This window comes from Delphinus delphis, chromosome 20, assembly GCF_949987515.2.
Source record: "Delphinus delphis chromosome 20, mDelDel1.2, whole genome shotgun sequence".
Classification (NCBI taxonomy): domain Eukaryota; kingdom Metazoa; phylum Chordata; class Mammalia; order Artiodactyla; family Delphinidae; genus Delphinus; species Delphinus delphis.
In genome coordinates this window covers 40,223,282-40,241,041 of record NC_082702.1, presented here as the reverse complement: position 1 = coordinate 40,241,041, position 17,760 = coordinate 40,223,282, and the positions used below count along the sequence as shown (strand labels likewise).

Sequence of the window (17,760 nt, the reverse complement as noted above, 5' to 3'; positions counted from 1 at the left end):
GGGGCCACCTGACTCTCAAGGGACTCAAGGCACCTGGCTATTCTGAATGCCATGACCTGCCAGACCCTTCTGGCTTCCACAGGCCCTCTCTGTGGGAGTCAGCAACCCTTGGAACTGAAGTAAAGGCTAGCCTCTAGCCAGGACTCAGACCTGGATTTGACACTGCCTATCAAACACCTCTTTGTACCCCGCCACACCCTTCTCAGGTTCACATCCTGTCAGCTGTTCTGCCTGAGACCCCAGGGTTACCCCTGACTCCAGCCCTCCACCAATAGCCACACCATGTCCCATCAGGGCTGGTCCATTCGCTCCATCTTCCCTGACACCTATCATCACTGGCCCTTGAACTCAAAAAGAGGTTCAGCTTGGGACTTCCCTGGTGGCGCAGTGGTTAAGACTCCACGCTCCCAATGCAGGGGGCCCGGGTTCGATCCCTGGTCAGGGAACTAGATCTCACATGCATGCTGCAACTAAGGAGCCCGCCTGCCACAACTAAGGAGCCGGTGAGCCCCAACTAAGAAGCACACGTGCTGCAACTAAAGGAGCTGGCGAGCTGCAACTAAGGAGTCTGCCTGCTGCAGCTAAGACCCAGTGCAACCAAATAAATAAATAAAATAAACATTAAAAAAAAAAAAAAGAGGTTCAGCTTACAACAGTGCCATTCCCTCCTGCCACCATCCTACCCTCAAGAGTTTATGATCCCATTGCCTCTCCCCTGCTACTCCCGGCTCCTCTTTGGTCTTTTCCACACTGGCAGACCCAGTCCTCCTCCTTTCTCCCTCTCTGGAGTGTACCATTTCTTTGCTGCTTCAGGGTCCCAGGCCCTAGAAAGCTGAAAGGTTAGAAAACCCAATATCCAGGATAGCCCTGCCCTCTGAGCTCTATCCTGCTGGTGCAGTTTTCTTTACACTATCATTTCTCTCACACACACATCTACCAGCTGGACTGTCAGCACTGATGGCCACAGCTCCATTCAGCACCGTACGTCCAGAGCACAGGGCCGCAGCAATGCCTCTGGGGCGATCCCCTAAAAATACACGAGCACACTCCCAGACTTTAAGCCTTTTTTGTCTACCTGTTTTTTGGCTCCAGAAGAGGGTCCTATGCTCTACAAAACAGCAGTTCCCAAAATATCTCAACCTGAATGACTCCTGCAGCCTCTACTTGTGGAGCATGTTTCTCTCAGAAAAGAAGTGAAGACATACCAGAGAACCCAGTGTTTCTCACAATGGTGGTGACAGGAAAGGCCTACTTTGGGGGTACCAATGCCAATGCAAGACGACCCTGGTAAAGCCAGCTAGGGCGAGGTTTCCTGCAGCCAGGCATGGTGAAAGCTGCATGTATGCACACAGGTATGCCCAGGGGCACTGCACACTCCCACAGAAATGGAACGCTTCGTTAAGGAATCACAACTTACCACTCCGAGAGTGAAGTAGTTAAAAAAGTAGTCATTGCACTTCGATGGAACTTGCTTATGAGGAGAAGGAGAATGAATCTTCATCTGTTGGGGAAAAAATAACAATGAATTAAAATCCAACCCCTTAATACATTTAATTCTTGGATTAAATGAGTCTACAAATTGTGTTTCTTGTATAACGTTAATCTGTTGGGGAAGCAAGAGTGTGGGAGTCCCACATGCTCGTGCCAAACAACCCAGCCAGCTTTGGTTGACTATAGACTGCGCCTTGGTCTCCAAGGAAAGGCACAACAATCTGACCAACAGGGGTCGGAAAAGAGCTTTCAATTTACTTTTCCATCAGCTTTAATACAGCAGGTCCTATGGGGAAACAGCAGTTTACATTTACTCAGTATTAAGTTAAAGTTGATTAAAAAAAAGAGAGAGAGAGAGACACCACCTATTCACTTTATAAACACATTTTCCCTACCTTGTCTTCTGACTTGTAGAAGACCTTGTGTGGAGAGCCAAGCATGCTAAGAACATCTTGGCAGGAATCGCCAAAATACACTGAGCGTTCAAATACCCGCATCTTGGCATCTGCTAATAAGCCGGGTCCACAACCTGGAGAGAACAAGGTACAGGTGGTCAGGTTCCCAGTTAGCGCCTGTGACCCTGCAGCCCAGGGTCCCGGGAGCCCTAGAGAGGCCAGTGGCTGCACGCTGCATTATCAGGTTTGGCTGAGGGGAAAGACTGCATGTAAGCTGAAGTACCAGGTCACCAGGACCTGAGATGCTAGAAGAGATCACTATCTACTCAAAATAATGCGAGAGATTCACTCAATCCCACAAAAGTGATACAGAGCTCTAGAAAAGTCATTCACTGACTCAGCAAATACTCAGTCATTGACACCATGGGCTAGGACACTTTGCTAGATGCTGAGGAAACAATGGCGAGCAGAATAGGTGCAGTCTCTGCCCACACTGGAGCTTATGGCATGAAGATTCCAATCAGACCATCACAACTGTGGTACAATAAACAGCAGCACAGGTGCTACGGAAATATATAAATGGGTGCTATTATCGCTTGCCACTTTCCAGGTCCTGACAAGATACAAGGATTTACGTTAAGAAGTACTTCTCGGGGGGCTTCCCTGGTGGCGCAGTGGTTGAGAGTCTGCCTGCTGATGCAGGGGACGCAGGTTTGTGCCCCGGTCCGGGAGGATCCCACATGCCGTGGAGCGGCTGGGCCCATGAGCCGTGGCCGCTGAGCCTGCGCGTCTGGGGCCTGTGCTCTGCAATGGGAGAGGCCACAGCAGTGAGAGGCCCGCGTACCAAAAAAAAAAAAAAAAAAAAAAAAAAGTACTTCTTGGGGCTTCTCTTGTGGCGCAGTGGTTAAGAATCTGCCTGCCAATGCAGGGGACATGGGTTCAAGCCCTGATCCGGGAAAATCCCACATGCCACGGAGCAACTAAGGCCGTGCGCCACAACTACTGAGCCTGTGCTCTAGAGCCCATAAGCCACAACTACTAAGCCCATGTGCTGCATCTATTGAAGCCTGTGCTCTAGAGCCTGTGCTCCGCAGCGAGAAGCCACCGCAATGAGAAGCCTGTACACTGCAACTAGAGAAAGCCCGCATGCAGCAATGAAGACCCAACACAACCAAAAATAATAAATAAAAATAAAATATATTAAAAAAAAAAAAGTACTTCTCAATGGTAACCCCCAACCTGAGACTGGACCTGAAGATCACTCTATAAAAGAGCCAAGAGCAAAGCACACACTAACTTTTAACTCCCTAATTCTACAAACACCAGACCCACTAACACTCAAAAGAGACAAACCAGGCAAGTGGGAGAAAGAAAAAAACCTGATTTGCCAGAAGTTTCTTTGTTGGGAAGAATCTTTCAACCCTGACTTTGCCTAATACATTTCAGAAATGGTTCTACTTAAACACACACATACACAGAAGTGGTTGTGGAATAGCAACAGACACACCAAGAGTAAAATTTCCCCCATTCTGTGGATGAGAAGACAAAGTGTTTTGCTCAAAATTATAAAAGGAAGCCAAGAAACCAAGGACTGCAATTCCTGGTACCATGATAACCACCACCATCACCTTACTCTACACAGGGCTTTATAGCTGACAAAGCTCTTTCTTGTATAACAATCCATTTGTTATATACAGAAGACTTCAGGGATCCAAACTCTGAAACAAAGAGGTACTGAGTTCTCAACTAACCCAAGAGTCTTAAGTCACAGCACATATAAACTGAGTGGCAAAATAAGAGCTGTTTCAAATCCCACTCCTGACACATACACACACACAGCTGTGTGTACATTAACTAGGTCCTGGGAAAAACCACGGTCTACATTAACCTCTGTCTATAAATCCTGCACTTAGGCAAGCCTGGGTGACCTATGGAACCCACCAAAAGTCCTGTCAAGGTGGACTGTGTGCCCATGTCTCCAAGTACCAGATAGTTGTGAATGTCCAGGTAGGGCTACAGGGGAGACACCCTTTACAGGTGAGCCTCCTCTCTTGTCTCACTCTACCTGAAGCCTCCTCAGGTAAATTACTCTTAGTTCTTTTTAGGAGACTATTTTAGTTTCTGATTCCCTGGAATGAGTCATCCTATAAATTATTGTGGGGATCAAGACAATTGGATGGACTTTCCATGTTAAAAGCATCACTGTAGGGGCTTCCCTGGTGGTGCAGTGGTTGAGAGTCTGCCTGCTGATGCAGGGGACACGGGTTCGTGCCCCGGTCCGGGAAGATCCCACATGCCGTGGATCAACTAAGCCTGTGCTCCACAACTACTGAGCCTGCACTCTAGAGCCCACGAGCCACAACTACTGAAGCCCGTGCGCCTAGAGCCCGTGCTCCACAACAAAAGAAGACACTGCAACGAGAGGCCCATGCACCGCAAGAATAGACCCCGATCACCGCAACTAGAGAAAGGCTGTGTCCAGTAATGAAAACCCAACGCAGCCAAAAAATAAATAAATTTATTAAAAAAAAATTATATATATAATTAATTATTAAAAAAAGAGAAGAAAAGAAAAGAAATTTCTAACCTGGAGGCTGTGAACTGTCTAATTGTTCAGGGGAGTGAGTTCACAGTTTATATACCAGACTCTAAACGGTTGAGAACGGATGCCCCAGAGACTGATGCAAGACCCCAGCTTACAAACAAACACTGGCTAGAATGTGAACTCCATTAAGGCACAGCCCCATCATGGAGCTCAAAGTCTCCAGGCCATCTTTATGGAGGCAAACTACACACAGGAGGATCTCGGTACCACTAAGTATAATCCAAAGATCCGAAGGAGTTGAGATTGTCCACACAAGAAAATACAAGATAAGGCGTGAATCCTGGAGAGACCCTGAAGGCAGCAACTCTTTTTGTTCACAGTCAACAAAACTGAGCAGGGTATGGCTATACCACAATTCAACAAACTCCTCTTGCCAGTCTACTCTGAGAAATTAGCACAAAGGGTGGAAAACGAGACAACATACAACACTGAGCCCATAAGATATATCTCCAGGACGTAGGAACCACTGCAAAGCTACATAAGTACACAGAGGCTGATGTACCTGCCAAGGGAAGAAGTTTTACTGCCATTTATTAAGATTTGCTCAAAATAAGACTGTCTTGTCCCTTCACAAATTTAAATGAAAACTTTTAACCATAAACATCAGCACCATTTGTCTTCTACCAACTATCCTAAGGACGTGGGATTTTAGACTATCACAACAAGGATATAACGGAGAATCCACCACCCCAAAGCCAGTAACTGACCTGCGGCAAGTAGGCGAAGTCGTAAACCTGAGGGTCCAGTTCCATCTCGAAGAACATCTACACTCTCAGCGTACACATTGCCCAAGAAACAGCTCAGGGGCATCGCGGGAGCCCTGGGGGAAGGCACAGTGAGCAGAGGCTTTGCCCTCCCTCCCAGGGAGCCCATGGCCTTAGCATGAAGCTTGTGCTCCCCTACACGTACTTGGTATCCTGTAGGCTGTTTCCACTGTAGATGTACATTCGTTTCACAGTTGCTCCGTGGGGTATCTGGAGAGAAGCCAGACCATGGGCAAAATTGGGCTGCAAACACAAGAGAAATATTTTAATAAAAGCACACTGTGGGCCATCCGACTCAGGCTCTGGCACTTTCCTGACACTCATGGCCTTCAAGAACTGGCCAGGTCACGTTAAAAGTTCCTTAAAAGTAAGGAATTTAGAATAGGAATATCTCAGTTTCAGATAGAACTCTGCTACTGGTACTGCCTTACCTGGTACAAATTTTCTGTATCTATTTCCTCATCTATAAAAATGGGTATGGTTACCTACAGTGTAGAAAGATGGGACTGTGGTTTCTGAGAAACTTTGAAGTTTGCTTGTTTTATTTATCAAGATTAAAACTCTTGATATTAAAAAAAAAAACTGGTCAGGTCAAAGCACACAGTCCAACCTGTCTCCAGGTCAATAAATTCACCTAATCATGCAAGTTCATCTTTAATTTTACTTAGCTTTTCATTCCTTCATCAGGGAGAAAATGTAGAAATGCCTCCTTTAATAAAATGTAAAACTTACAAAAAGCTATCATTTCATAACACTAAGGATGCTGTTGCCTAAGGATGAATTCTCTCAAATTCCAGGCCATTAAGAAAAACTGTGGATTTGGAGTTTTAAAGCACACGACGTGGATTTACCTCTGCAAAGTGAGCTCGACCTCACTCTTCAGTTGAAAGCGCCCTCTTCCTGGGAATGCCAGCCTGGGCTTTGTTCTATCAGCTTCCCCCACTGTACCCCCCATTGGCCTCCGAAGACCTCAGAGATCAGGAAACCAAAGAAAGAGCACCTATCCAGCCTCCTCCAATGGTACTCTGCTGACCCATGTCACCTGGGCACCGGGCAATAAATATCAGGGAAAGAGAAAGGCTAACCTCGTACTTGGGAGCCTCAGTCCATGAATCTAGCTGAAAAGAGAAAGACAGTCCTCTGAAGTTGAGGTGGAAGAGCTGCTCAGCGGAGTTGTACACTGTGGGAGTGGGGAGAAGAAATGGCATGGTTGAATGGCATCAGAAGTTGTGAACACAAACCAGCCTGGCAGGGAGTAATGGCTGGCAACACCTTCCTTGTGTCTCATTTCTGAACTGACCTACTAGACTGAAAACAAGAGGAAAGAGCTTTCCTTCACACCCAAGTACCAATCCCCAAATCCGACAGGAACATGGCTACAGATGACCAGAGGAATCAAATGGACTTGGCTTACCTCCAGGATGGGTCGCACCAAAAGACTGGTCAATCTGCTCAATGGTGGGAGCTATGGCTTGAGAATTGAAATGCACACCACTGAAAAACAGAGATACTTTTTAATACCAGGCTTTGCAAGATGGGCTCACAGATCATTAGAGATGGTGGCTGGAAGAGTTACGCTTAAAACACAGGCGAGTGAGTCTACTATTGTATCAAAATAAAAGTTTAACTATAGAACTTTTAAATAAGAGACAATAAATGAGGTCATAAATAGTCAATTCTCCTGAGGTTGATACAGAGAATTAGTCCTCTAGGACCTCCCAAGACATTTGTGGCCACCAGGCCAGTTCAGAAGGAAATCAATCTGGCCTCAGCCCCATGGCATTTGGACTTGGATAGAGTACTCAGAAATAGACATTGTTAATGTGTTTTCCCAGGATGCATACTAGTAGTTTGGCTTGAAAAGGAGCTTTCTTAAAAAGGGATGAATGTCTTAAAAGGGTACAGCCAAGCTAGGCAGCTTGTTTTCCTAACAAGCAGAAGAACCAGCACTCATGGATTGGGTGAACGGGTATGTGGATGGGGAGGAATGGATCCCAAGCAAAGGAAAAATACCTGGGAGGGGGGTGGGCTTGGGAGCAAAGAGAGGCGAATGATTTCAGATAATGAGCATGAAGATAAATCATTTACAATTTTAAGGAAAATGTTTAAGGTTAAGAATACTTTAAAAAAAATTAATTATCACTTATGGAAAACCTCTGCTTTTTAAAATATTTATTTTATTGAAGTATAGTTGATTTACAATGTTCTGTTAATTTCTGCTGTACAGCAAAGTGATTCAATTATATATACATTCTTTTTCATAGTCTTTCCATTATGGTTTATTACAGGATGCCGAAAATAGTTTCCCATGCTATACAGTAGGACCTTGTTGTCTATCTATTCTATATATAATAGCTTGCATCTGGAACCGCTGTTTTTAACGAGGCACTGTGCTATATGCTTTACCAGTATTATCTCATGTCATCTTCCTAACCCAGCAACCTGATTATTGGTTTCATTTCTCTGACGAGAAAACAAACTCAAAGAGGTTAAGTGACTTGCCCAATTTCACAGAGTAATAAAATGAAGAAGTCATAACCCAAACCCAGGGAAGCCTGACTCTAGAACCCTCACTCTTACCCACCACTGTCTCTTAAGAGGGCAGGTCTCAAGTGCAGACCCTGAGGTACAGAAGGCCCCAACAAGACTAAAAGACAATCAGAATCTGCAGGGGTCAGTGCTATTATGCATTTGCTTTATCCACTTCTCTGCTGGCAAACACTGCTTGAGTCAGCCCAGGAACTGATCCCTTACACACCCTCAGAGAAGGTAAGCCTGTTAAGGAAGCTTACTGAACGGAATATTCTAGATGCCAGCACAGCGCCTTACCATAATGGAGGTTCAAATATTTGTGCATCATACAGGCACAAATACATCCCATTTTCATTCTAAAAAGCAGATTTTGGCCCCCCAAATAGTAATCCTTTTGGCATTCTCTTTAGCATAGGCCTTGAAGTCAGATGTATCTGGTTTGTCCCACCTCTGTTGGTAATGAACACATAAAGAGGTGCCAAAAGAGGCCATGCAGGGAAGGGTAGCTATGACCCAGGGGACAGTCACAGACCTCTGAGCTGAGGTCCTGCTTTGTTGTGGGATTAAATAAGTTGTCACATATGTGAAGTGTTTTACACACAGTGTGTTCTTAATGAGGTTTCCTTCTCTTCCTCAGGAAACTGAGTAGACTTGGAGGCTGCACGAGGAAATCATGGCACCAGGCTGTAATCCCAGAACTGCTGCACATGGGAATCCTTTACTAACTTAATATGGGTAGTAGATAAAGCCCTTGTGTACCAAGCCTATGACACATACCGGGAGAAAACTTACCAATATTTTAACTTTACTTTAGTCAAGTCATATACTTCAATCACCTAAAAACAAAAAGCAAATGTTTAAGAGCTGTTAGTGCTCTGCAGTTGAAAAAGATTAATTAGAAAGACATTTATAGAGTAGTGAAGAAAAAAAAATTATCACTAGTTGAAATTCTCCTGAAGCACTGCACATTACGTTTTTTTTAATATATAAATTTATTTATTTTATTTATTTTATTTTTGACTGTGTTGGGTCTTCGTTGCTGCATGCAGGCTCTTCTCTGGTTGCGGCGCACAGGCTTCTCATTGTGGTGGCTTCTCTTGTTGGGAGCATGGGCTCTAGGCACGCGGGCTTCAGTTGTTGTGGCACATGGGCTCAGTAGTTGTGGCTTGCAGGCTCTAGAGCGCAGACTCAGTAGTTGTGGTGCATGGGCTTAGTTGCTCTGTGGCATGTGGGATCTTCCCGGACCAGGGCTCGAACCCGTGTCTCCTGCATTGGCAGGCGGATTCTTTTGTTTTTTTTTAATTAAATTTATTTATTTGTTTTGTTTGTTTATGGCTGTGTTGGGTCTTTGTTGTTGCACACGGGCTTTCTCTAGTTGCAGCAAGCGGGGGCTACTCTTCATTGCGGCACATGGGCTTCTCATTGCAGTGCTTCTCTTCTTGTGGAGCACGGGGTCTAGGTGCGCTGGCTTCAGTAGTTGTGGCTCAAGGGCTCTAGAGTGCAGGTTCAGTAGTTGTGGCACACAGGCTTAGCTGCTCTGCGGCATGTGGGATCTTCCCGGACCAAGGCTCAAACCCGTGTCCCCTGCATTGGCAGGCGGATTCTTAACCACTGCCCCACCAGGGAAGCCCCTGTTCTTATTTTTAACTCTGGAAGAAAAACCCATACCACACACACAGCATAAACTCACCCTACCCCTCTTTCTAGTGGATTGTTCAACAGATGTCCATGGACATTCTGCATCAGGTTTTTAGATATCATCTAGTGCTGGGTCACATAAAAGATTGTACATACCATGCTACAGGACAGTAAAACCCTTCACAGAAACAAATTCATGCAGTTTGTGAAGGCTGTAACCTGTAAGGGGGATACTGAGCCCCCTTCCTTTTATTATATACTTTGCTGCATTATAAAAACCCAAATCAAGTCCCTTTCAAAAATAGCTTCAAAATACTGTGGTTTACAAAAACAAAAAAAGATGGAGGGAGAGGTCTATCCTACTAGAAAACAAGTCACATTACATTAGCTTAGGTCAAGTGTGACAATATTCAGCTATATCCCTAACGAAGAGCATCTGGTCAAACCTGGAGAACCTCAGGACCCTTGTGAAGTTTCAAAAGGTTCAGCCTCAGATGAAATGTCAAGAACTCAGGAATGAGACAAAGGAAAAGGTATCGAACTCTCAGCCACTAGCGATGCCAAGTAATGAGCGTTGTGAAGTCTTTTATGACAATGGCGTCAAGGGCTAGGCAGGCAGTAGCATAGCTGGCTGAGGCCTAGAGCACCATCTGGTATCCTACAGCTGGGAGGTTTGGCCCCCATTGAAGAAGCACAAGCAGAGCTGGTTCAACGTCTGTTTGCCCTGACAATCAGGGCTTCATCCTGGGAAGGGCTGTGGGACACTGGGTACAGGAGCATCTGGCATTGTCACAGGAACAGAGACATAACAGGCAGTTCATTCTTGGTCAGACTTGTCTCTAACTTTGTTTGAGAATCATAACTGAACCACAAATTGGGCACCTCTTCACTATAAGGTGCAGCTATTCTGATCCTACCTGCTGCTAAGAATCACTCCCTCTGCTGGGCTGTTGTAGCACTTCAATCTACCCTTTCCTACACTATTAGTATATGCTGCTCACTGGTACCGCTATTAGCATATGCTGTTCACTGGTACCACTGAGTTAAGCCCCTTGAGGTCTGGCTGATTAGTTTGCACAGAGGAGGTATACAACACATGTCAGGGAGTCAGCTGGGTATGAAGATAGCTAAGGGCAATATGAAGCTCAAAAATATGAAAAGAGGTGCCAAGAGAGGTCATGCAAGGGCAGGGGAATAGCTATGATTCATGACACTACCTTCAGAAAGCCTGGGCATGGCAGTGTATTATGCCACACTGGTATGCCATTTTACTGAGGTCGGGGTCCCATGCTGGCAGAGGCCTCAACCCTCAGCCAGAATCCCTGCTTGTATAGCAGAGGCAAGCACTCTGCCTCTTTGAGTGCTACTACTATGGCTGGCTAACGATCCCCCAAGGGCTGCCCATCGCTCATCCTGTGGGCCTCCAGGATATTCTTGCTGTGACACTATCATTCACCTGCCAACAGCCCACACCAACACTTATGGCGTGGCACCTGTGACACGAAGGACTCCAAGACAGCCAGCACTCTGGGTCCCTTGCCAGAATCAACAAGCAGATTTTGACCTATGGAGCTTGCTGGGCCATAGGGACAAGTAGCTGGGGAAATCTGAAGTCCATGGTTTTCCACCCTCTGGGCTGGAAAAGACCTTGATTTCCCTAGAAGAGAAGACATGGCAGCACCCAAGACAGGAAAGGAAAAGACATGTGGCTGTAAAGATTGTGACTTGTGAAGACTCATTCCATAATGCTCTCTCATAGATAGGGAGTGAGAGGATGGGGAAACTGCAGGACATAGCATTGGGGAGAAGCAGCTTCTGAAGCCCTTGGATGGAGGGGCAGGCAGATGGGTGAGGTCAGACTTGGTACCAACCAAGGCACCTGAGGGATTACTTCCTCAGTTTCCAGAGGCTCAGGCAGGGCCCCAGCCCCTCTTTCTTCATAGGGACCCCACAGAAGGCAGAGAGAAGGTTCTATTCTATCTCTTTTCCCATTCCTCACTTTTCTGCATAGTATGCTTACACTATTTTCTTCAGCTTTTATCACATCTATTTCCCATACTCATCAACAAACCTAAGCCATTTCTATTCCCAGTGGCCAGTTACTGCACTCTGGTAACATAGGGTTAAAAGCTTGGTGTCAGCTAGACCACTTATCCTGTCCCTCTGTTATTTCATTGGTAAGAAGTACCACTTACAGGCTTGTTAAGATTAAATTAGGAAATGCATGGGAAACACTCAGCCATGTGCCTAACGTGTACTAAGTGCTCACTAAATATATAATATTGTCCTCACCATGCTGTAACTCTATGGTAGGCTGCCTATCTATCGCCCACTGTTGTCTATTTAGGTTGCTTCTGGCTCTTCATTACTATGAAAAGCCCTGCTGTAAATATCTGGCATTACTACCCTCCCCATAATCTTTTTGGGTTATGTTTCCTAAAGTGGATTTACCAAGTTAAAAACAAATGACTCTTTGTAAAGGTGTTTCCAGATTAATTTCCCCTAATTTGTGAAGAAGCCACACTGAAGACCACCTTCTACCCTTTGCCAGTGTGGAACTTCTGGTCAGTAAAGACAGGATGACTGAGCCTACAAGAGGAGGCAAGGGTGTTGTGGGGATAAGAATGTTCACATCAAACTTTCCTTTTGGAAAACCATCATAAATGAGGAATTCTTATTCCATGTACAGATCATTTTTCCATGTTGTCTTCCAAGCCTTTTGGAAAGACAACTCTATATATAACCTAACCAGGACGATGGCTCTGGCATGCCACTGCCCTGAGCCACATTCAACCTTATGACTCTGAGGCATGAGTCTGATGTCACATGACTAACCTTTCATGTCCAGGCATTTGTAAATAGTGTATTAAAAACATCGTGGACTGAAACAGGTGTTAGTAAACTGCACTTGACTGCCAATTAAGACAACCCTACATACCAGCAAGTTGTTTGTTTACATTTCCTTTTTTTTTTTGCAGTATGCGGGCCTTTCACTGCTGCGGCCTCTCCCGCTGCGGAGCACAGGCTCCAGACGCACAGGCCCAGCGGCCATGGCTCACGGGCTCAGCTGCTCCACGGCACGTGGGATCCTCCCGGACTGGGGCACGAACCCGCGCCCCCTACATTGGCAGGCGGACCCCCAACCACCGTGCCACCAGGGAAGCCCTACATTTCTTTTTAAAGGGGCTCAAGAATCAACTCAGTGCTGGTGGTGTTAAGGTCCAAGCTTCAGCATTTTAGGAAGAACAGTTTCCATTTTTCATATTCCCAGTCTTATTGTTTGACCCAAGAATGAAGCAAAACAACAAGATATAAAAACCTTACTAGGGCTTCCCTGGTGGCGCAGTGGTTGAGAGTCTGCCTGCCAATGCAGGGGACACGGGTTCATGCCCCAGTTCGGGAAGATCCCACATGCCGCGGAGCAACTAAGCCCGTGCGCCACAACTACTGAGCCTGCGCTCTAGAGCCCACGAGCCACAACTACTGAGCCCACGTGCCTAGAGCCTGTGCTCTGCAACAAGAGAAGCCACTGCAATGAGAAGCCTACGCACCGCAAGGAAGAAGAGTCCCCACTCACCGCAACTAGAGAAAGCCCGCGCGCAGCAATGAAGACCCAACGCAGCCAAAAATAAATAAATAAAATAAATGCCAAATACTTAGCTCCTCTCATTTTCCTATTCAACATAAAAGCCCCCTCCCCACAGTCCAAATCTTCAACACTCTTTCCCCTTCACCTCTGCAGCCTGGGGCTGGAGTCCTTCCCAGCCTCTTTCCAACCATCCCAATCCACCCCCAGCTTCTCTCTTTTTAGGGGAACAGGCACAGCTTCAGTCCCCTATATTGTGGTTGTCTCTAAAACACAAAAGTCTACTCCCACTTATGAGTTTCAGAAACATCCCACAACGTCACACGTTAATCAGCCTGACGTGAAACTTTACTCGTCATTTATAGTTACCTTAAGTCTCTGATTGAAAGCATCAAACAGTAGTTTGATCCCGTCCTGAGTCAGGTTAAGGATGAGGTCATGGCTTAGAGGAGACTACAAAAAACCAAAATAATAAATAAATACACACTCTGAACATGTAGTATTCTTACCAGCACCCACTGAAACCTTATAACATAAATGCAGTGTACAGGGAATATCTAAGTGTAGACAGCTGACAGGTTTGGAAGCCAGAAACTGGTTTGTGAACGCAGTGTCCTCTACTTCCAGCCTTTGAGTTATTACCTGGGGGAAAAGGCCAAAATTATGTGAGTATACAGGCCATTTTCTTTCAAGGGTCCCGGGTCCACATTGTAGCATGGGTTTACTGCTGTCAAACCTACAGAGTAGTTGATGAGGAATAAAAGCCTTGTAAAAGGCCTCGCCAGGATCCAAACTCAGCAAGTAATGGTGAATGCATGTTAGCTGAACCTATGTCCGTTCACTCCCAGGCTGTCTGTACCACCCACAGGAAAACACATTTTATTCTTTGACTGTTTTATGCCAGATTCCAGGACAAAGAAGTACCTTGTGATCTGATTATGTATGAGATGACACTTTTACTCCTCCCTCCCTCCCCGCACCATCCCGTATCAGAAAGTGAAAAGCCCAAGTCTAATACCTAAGGAGTCATATTTCTACATTTGCCCCTTCTGAGTCCTGAGGGGAGGGGAGCAGCAGCAAAGCAGTGGACAGAGCTGGCCTTCTGTCTTGGTGAGCTGGTGACCTTAAGTGACTCTCTAAACTTCTCTGAGCTCTAGTTTCTTCATGGGAATACCATCATCCCTTCCCCTCCAGGGTTGTTATGAGGACATAGATAGTAGATCAGAAAGCACCAAGCTCAGCACTCAGCATACAGTACTCTTTCCTAGAGTCTGCCCCACCTGCCTGCTTCTATGCCAATGCAATCAATTCAAAGTCTGAAGACTCTCCATATGCCTGAACCAGGCTGCCCAGAAGTAGAAGAAAAACACCACCATCCAAACCCCTGCCCCTTCTTGAAACTGGCACACAGCTGTCAAAAGGGTTTAGACAAGTTTCTTTATAGAGCTTCTCAAGGTAGGCCCAGTAAATGAAAGTATGCCTGTGAGAGACAGAGATATGGGCTGGAAGGCCAGGTGCCACTGCTGGTGTGGGCCTTACTGGAAAAATTCTCTAGAAGGAGCTTTCTGAGATTAGCTCAGATTGTCTGCTCCCCTCCACCCCACTGAGCTTCACAAGACAGCAGGCCCAGGTGGCACCATTATGCCTGGCAAACACTAGAAGAAAGAATGTTGTAATTTTCCAGTAGCTCTGTATGAATGTCTAAACCATTAGGTGTCAAGCACGATAATGGAATAATGAACCCTGACCTTAGGTCACCTACTCTCAACCCAGAATACACAGTTCTATTTCTGAGAGGGCTAGTCCACGGTGGTAAGCAGGATGAAGCAAGATTTTAGCATCTTTCAAGATCCTTGCTTGGAGTATCTGAATTTTCTTACATGCTCCCAACATCTGATCATTTTTTTCCCTGCCATTGTTACAATTCAGGACATAACTAAGCAATTTTCAAAAGCAAGCAAATCATCCTCACAATTAATGTTTTATTAGTACTTTATATCTACAGAACCAAAATGCATATGTACTATGTGGTGTTTAAGCAGGTACTTTCCAGTTCAGTAAAGCTGTCTCTGCTAGTTGTTAACATCTCTTCCCTGTAAGAAAGATGGGACCTACTTGATACGCACATTTAATTTCCAAGGTGTGATTTGCTAGAGACAAGATATTTCTGAAATGTTTAATGGGGCCAAATGATTTTCTGCACATGATGGGAAGCAAAGACACAAATGGGAAAGGAAGGGAAGGACGGCAGAAGAGGACAGGATCCACATTTAAGAAGCACCATATGAGAGACTATTTCCTCTTGATCCTCATCAAAAGATTATTCTATTATAAGGAAACCATATCCACTTTACAGAAGGAGAACCAGTCAGGTTATTAACTTGCTACAGTCGGACAACCAAGAAATGGGGAAAAGCATAGATCTGAACCAAGGTCTGGATTTAAAAACCTATGATTCCGGGGGCTTCCCTGGTGGCGCAGTGGTTGGGAATCCACCTGCCAATACAGGAGACACAGTTTTGAGCCCTGGCCCGGGAAGATCCCACATGCCGCGGAACAATTAAGCCCGTGAGCCACAACTAGTGAGCCTGTGTGCCACAACTACTGAAGCCCGTGCACCTAGAGCCTGTGCTCCGCAACAAGAGAAGCCACCGCAATGAAGAGTAGTCCCTGCTCGCTGCAACTAGAGAAAAGCCCCGCATGCAGCAACAAAGACCCAGTGCAGCCAAAAGTAAATAAATAAATAGAACAAACAAAAAAAACCCCAAAACCCTATGATTCCAGCTGCTTAGAAGACACTGGGGGAAATTAGCTTAATTAATGTTAAAAGTTAAAACTACTATTTGTACCCAAAGACTGGAATGACAGACAACAAGGTAGTGATATATGAAATATACTTCATTTAAAATAATTGGTTAAGAAAGTTTAAAGCCTACTTTCTAATGTATCTAATCTTGGGTGCTTAAATCTGATTTAACTAAATGTACTGGTGGCTATAAGTTCAAGAAGTAAGCCCATTATCCCTGTTTTGATGGCTGCTACCTGTCCTGAGTAAGTCCCTCATGGTCTAACACTGAAAGTCAAATAAGGTTAGGGATGATCTGAGTGCAAAAAAGAGGAAGTCACCATTCTTCATTTAATAAATGAGAAACCATTTTGGCATTGTGGCTCCACGAACCTCTGCCCAAGTTCTGTGTTTTGTGGTAGGCACAAGAATATCCAAGCACTTGCTTGGAGATTAAGCATTCCCTGTCTCAGAAGGACCCCTCACATGGACCTCACTAGGCTGGCAGAGGGGTACAGTACTATGAAATATAATGTTTGGGTATAGGTAACAGGCTCAACTCTGACACTAAGCCAAACTGGGAAGCCTCACAGAAATCTCACCCACCTCTAATCCACAACATTCTTCATGTCAAAAATAAGCTGTCAGTTGCTTTAGGATCAGAAACTAATTGAAACAAATGGAAATAAAATCATCATTTTGGTACTTAAAGGGTCTCAGAAAAGGCACTGAGAACATCTTATAGCCTGTGTAGGATCAAAACTATTCCCTGAGGTTTATGACACACAGGGCACCACAAAGGTTGCTCCATAGTGTCTGTGTCCAGAAGAACTACGGATTCCAGTGAGTTCAACAGAAGGGAGACTGCATTTTTAGAGATAAGAAGAATCTTATTTCTAAAGGTCTATAAAAATGTTTCTAACTTTACTTATAAAACCTAATAAAAGAAATCCTGATGTTCAAAAAGTTCTGCTCCAGTGCCAACCTAAAATATAGTATACTCTTTCTGGAAACTGAAAAGGTCCTTGTAGGTACATATAACATTATACTATAGGGGTTAATTCTGGGCACAACATTAATAGAGACTACCATAAATCAGACCAAAAAAAAAAAAAAAAAGTAAAACATGTCCATTAACTTGGAGCCAATGTTTTGTAATTTCCGTATATCAGATCATTCTCAGTAAAGGGGTGAGCTATACCTGCTTTTTTTCAAGTCTGGGATGCTGTGCTAGCCAGAAATCTGTACTGCAACAATCCTGAACACAAACCAAAGCAATCAACAAAGCAGAAAAGACTAAACATGAAAGTGGAAGGCAAGCACCCTAGAAGACCAGACAATCCCTGAGGTGGCCTCCCACTGAAAAAGCCCCTTTTAAGAGCCAGTAGGTAAGTCAAACATAATAAAAAAACCAAGTTTGGTTATTACGGCTTGTCTAAGCTTGGCAGCACTAGATTATCAAAACCACAAGTTTCAGAATCAAAGAAAATGTACTTGGTAACTGACTAGTGTTGAAGACTCTCCCATTCAAATGCATTGACCTAGGAATTCCTGCCAGTCAGTATCTCCCAGAGCATCAGCTTCCAGAAATGATTCACTGAGTAGGGATGCTATTTCAGTAAACAAATCCGCCACCACTCACCTGTTCACTGTAGAGAACCTGGACATTTTTTATGATGCGACAGTGCTTCTGAAGAATGGCTACTGCCTGAGCCAGAGGCATTCCTGAAATAAAGCAAGGACACCTGTGTGGTTACTTGGGCTATCCATTTACTGGCATCTATCACTGTACTAGGCATTAGTCCCTGTAGTAAAGCCTGGGGTGGGAGCAGACGCCACTAAAGTCTATGGACATATTGAGTAAATAAACGTTCAATAAGCAGTAAGAGCTAGAGAATAAAGTTAATGGCAAGCACTAAGGGAATAAGTGGATTGTATAAGGGGAGGGAGTAAATATAAAAGAC

The 17,760-nt window shown here is 44.9% G+C and overlaps 1 protein-coding gene across 4 annotated transcripts in view; it reads right to left on the bottom strand.

Annotated features, from left to right (window-relative positions):
• PHAF1 (phagophore assembly factor 1) overlaps positions 1 to 17,760 on the bottom strand; it is a 28,193-nt gene that overhangs the window by 4,654 nt on the left and 5,779 nt on the right. For 2 of the 4 annotated variants that reach the window (XM_059999146.2, XM_059999148.2), the window contains exons 3-11: positions 17,439 to 17,521; positions 13,381 to 13,464; positions 8,580 to 8,623; positions 6,670 to 6,749; positions 6,341 to 6,435; positions 5,401 to 5,498; positions 5,199 to 5,311; positions 1,887 to 2,020; positions 1,418 to 1,501 (exon numbers count right to left, since the gene is read on the bottom strand). In XM_059999146.2, the coding sequence (XP_059855129.1) occupies positions 1,418 to 1,501; positions 1,887 to 2,020; positions 5,199 to 5,311; positions 5,401 to 5,498; positions 6,341 to 6,435; positions 6,670 to 6,749; positions 8,580 to 8,623; positions 13,381 to 13,464; positions 17,439 to 17,521 (815 nt within the window). The remainder of the gene's footprint in view (positions 1 to 1,417; positions 1,502 to 1,886; positions 2,021 to 5,198; positions 5,312 to 5,400; positions 5,499 to 6,340; positions 6,436 to 6,669; positions 6,750 to 8,579; positions 8,624 to 13,380; positions 13,465 to 17,438; positions 17,522 to 17,760) is intronic. The other 2 variants (XM_059999147.2, XM_059999149.2) reach the window with 1 other exon arrangement.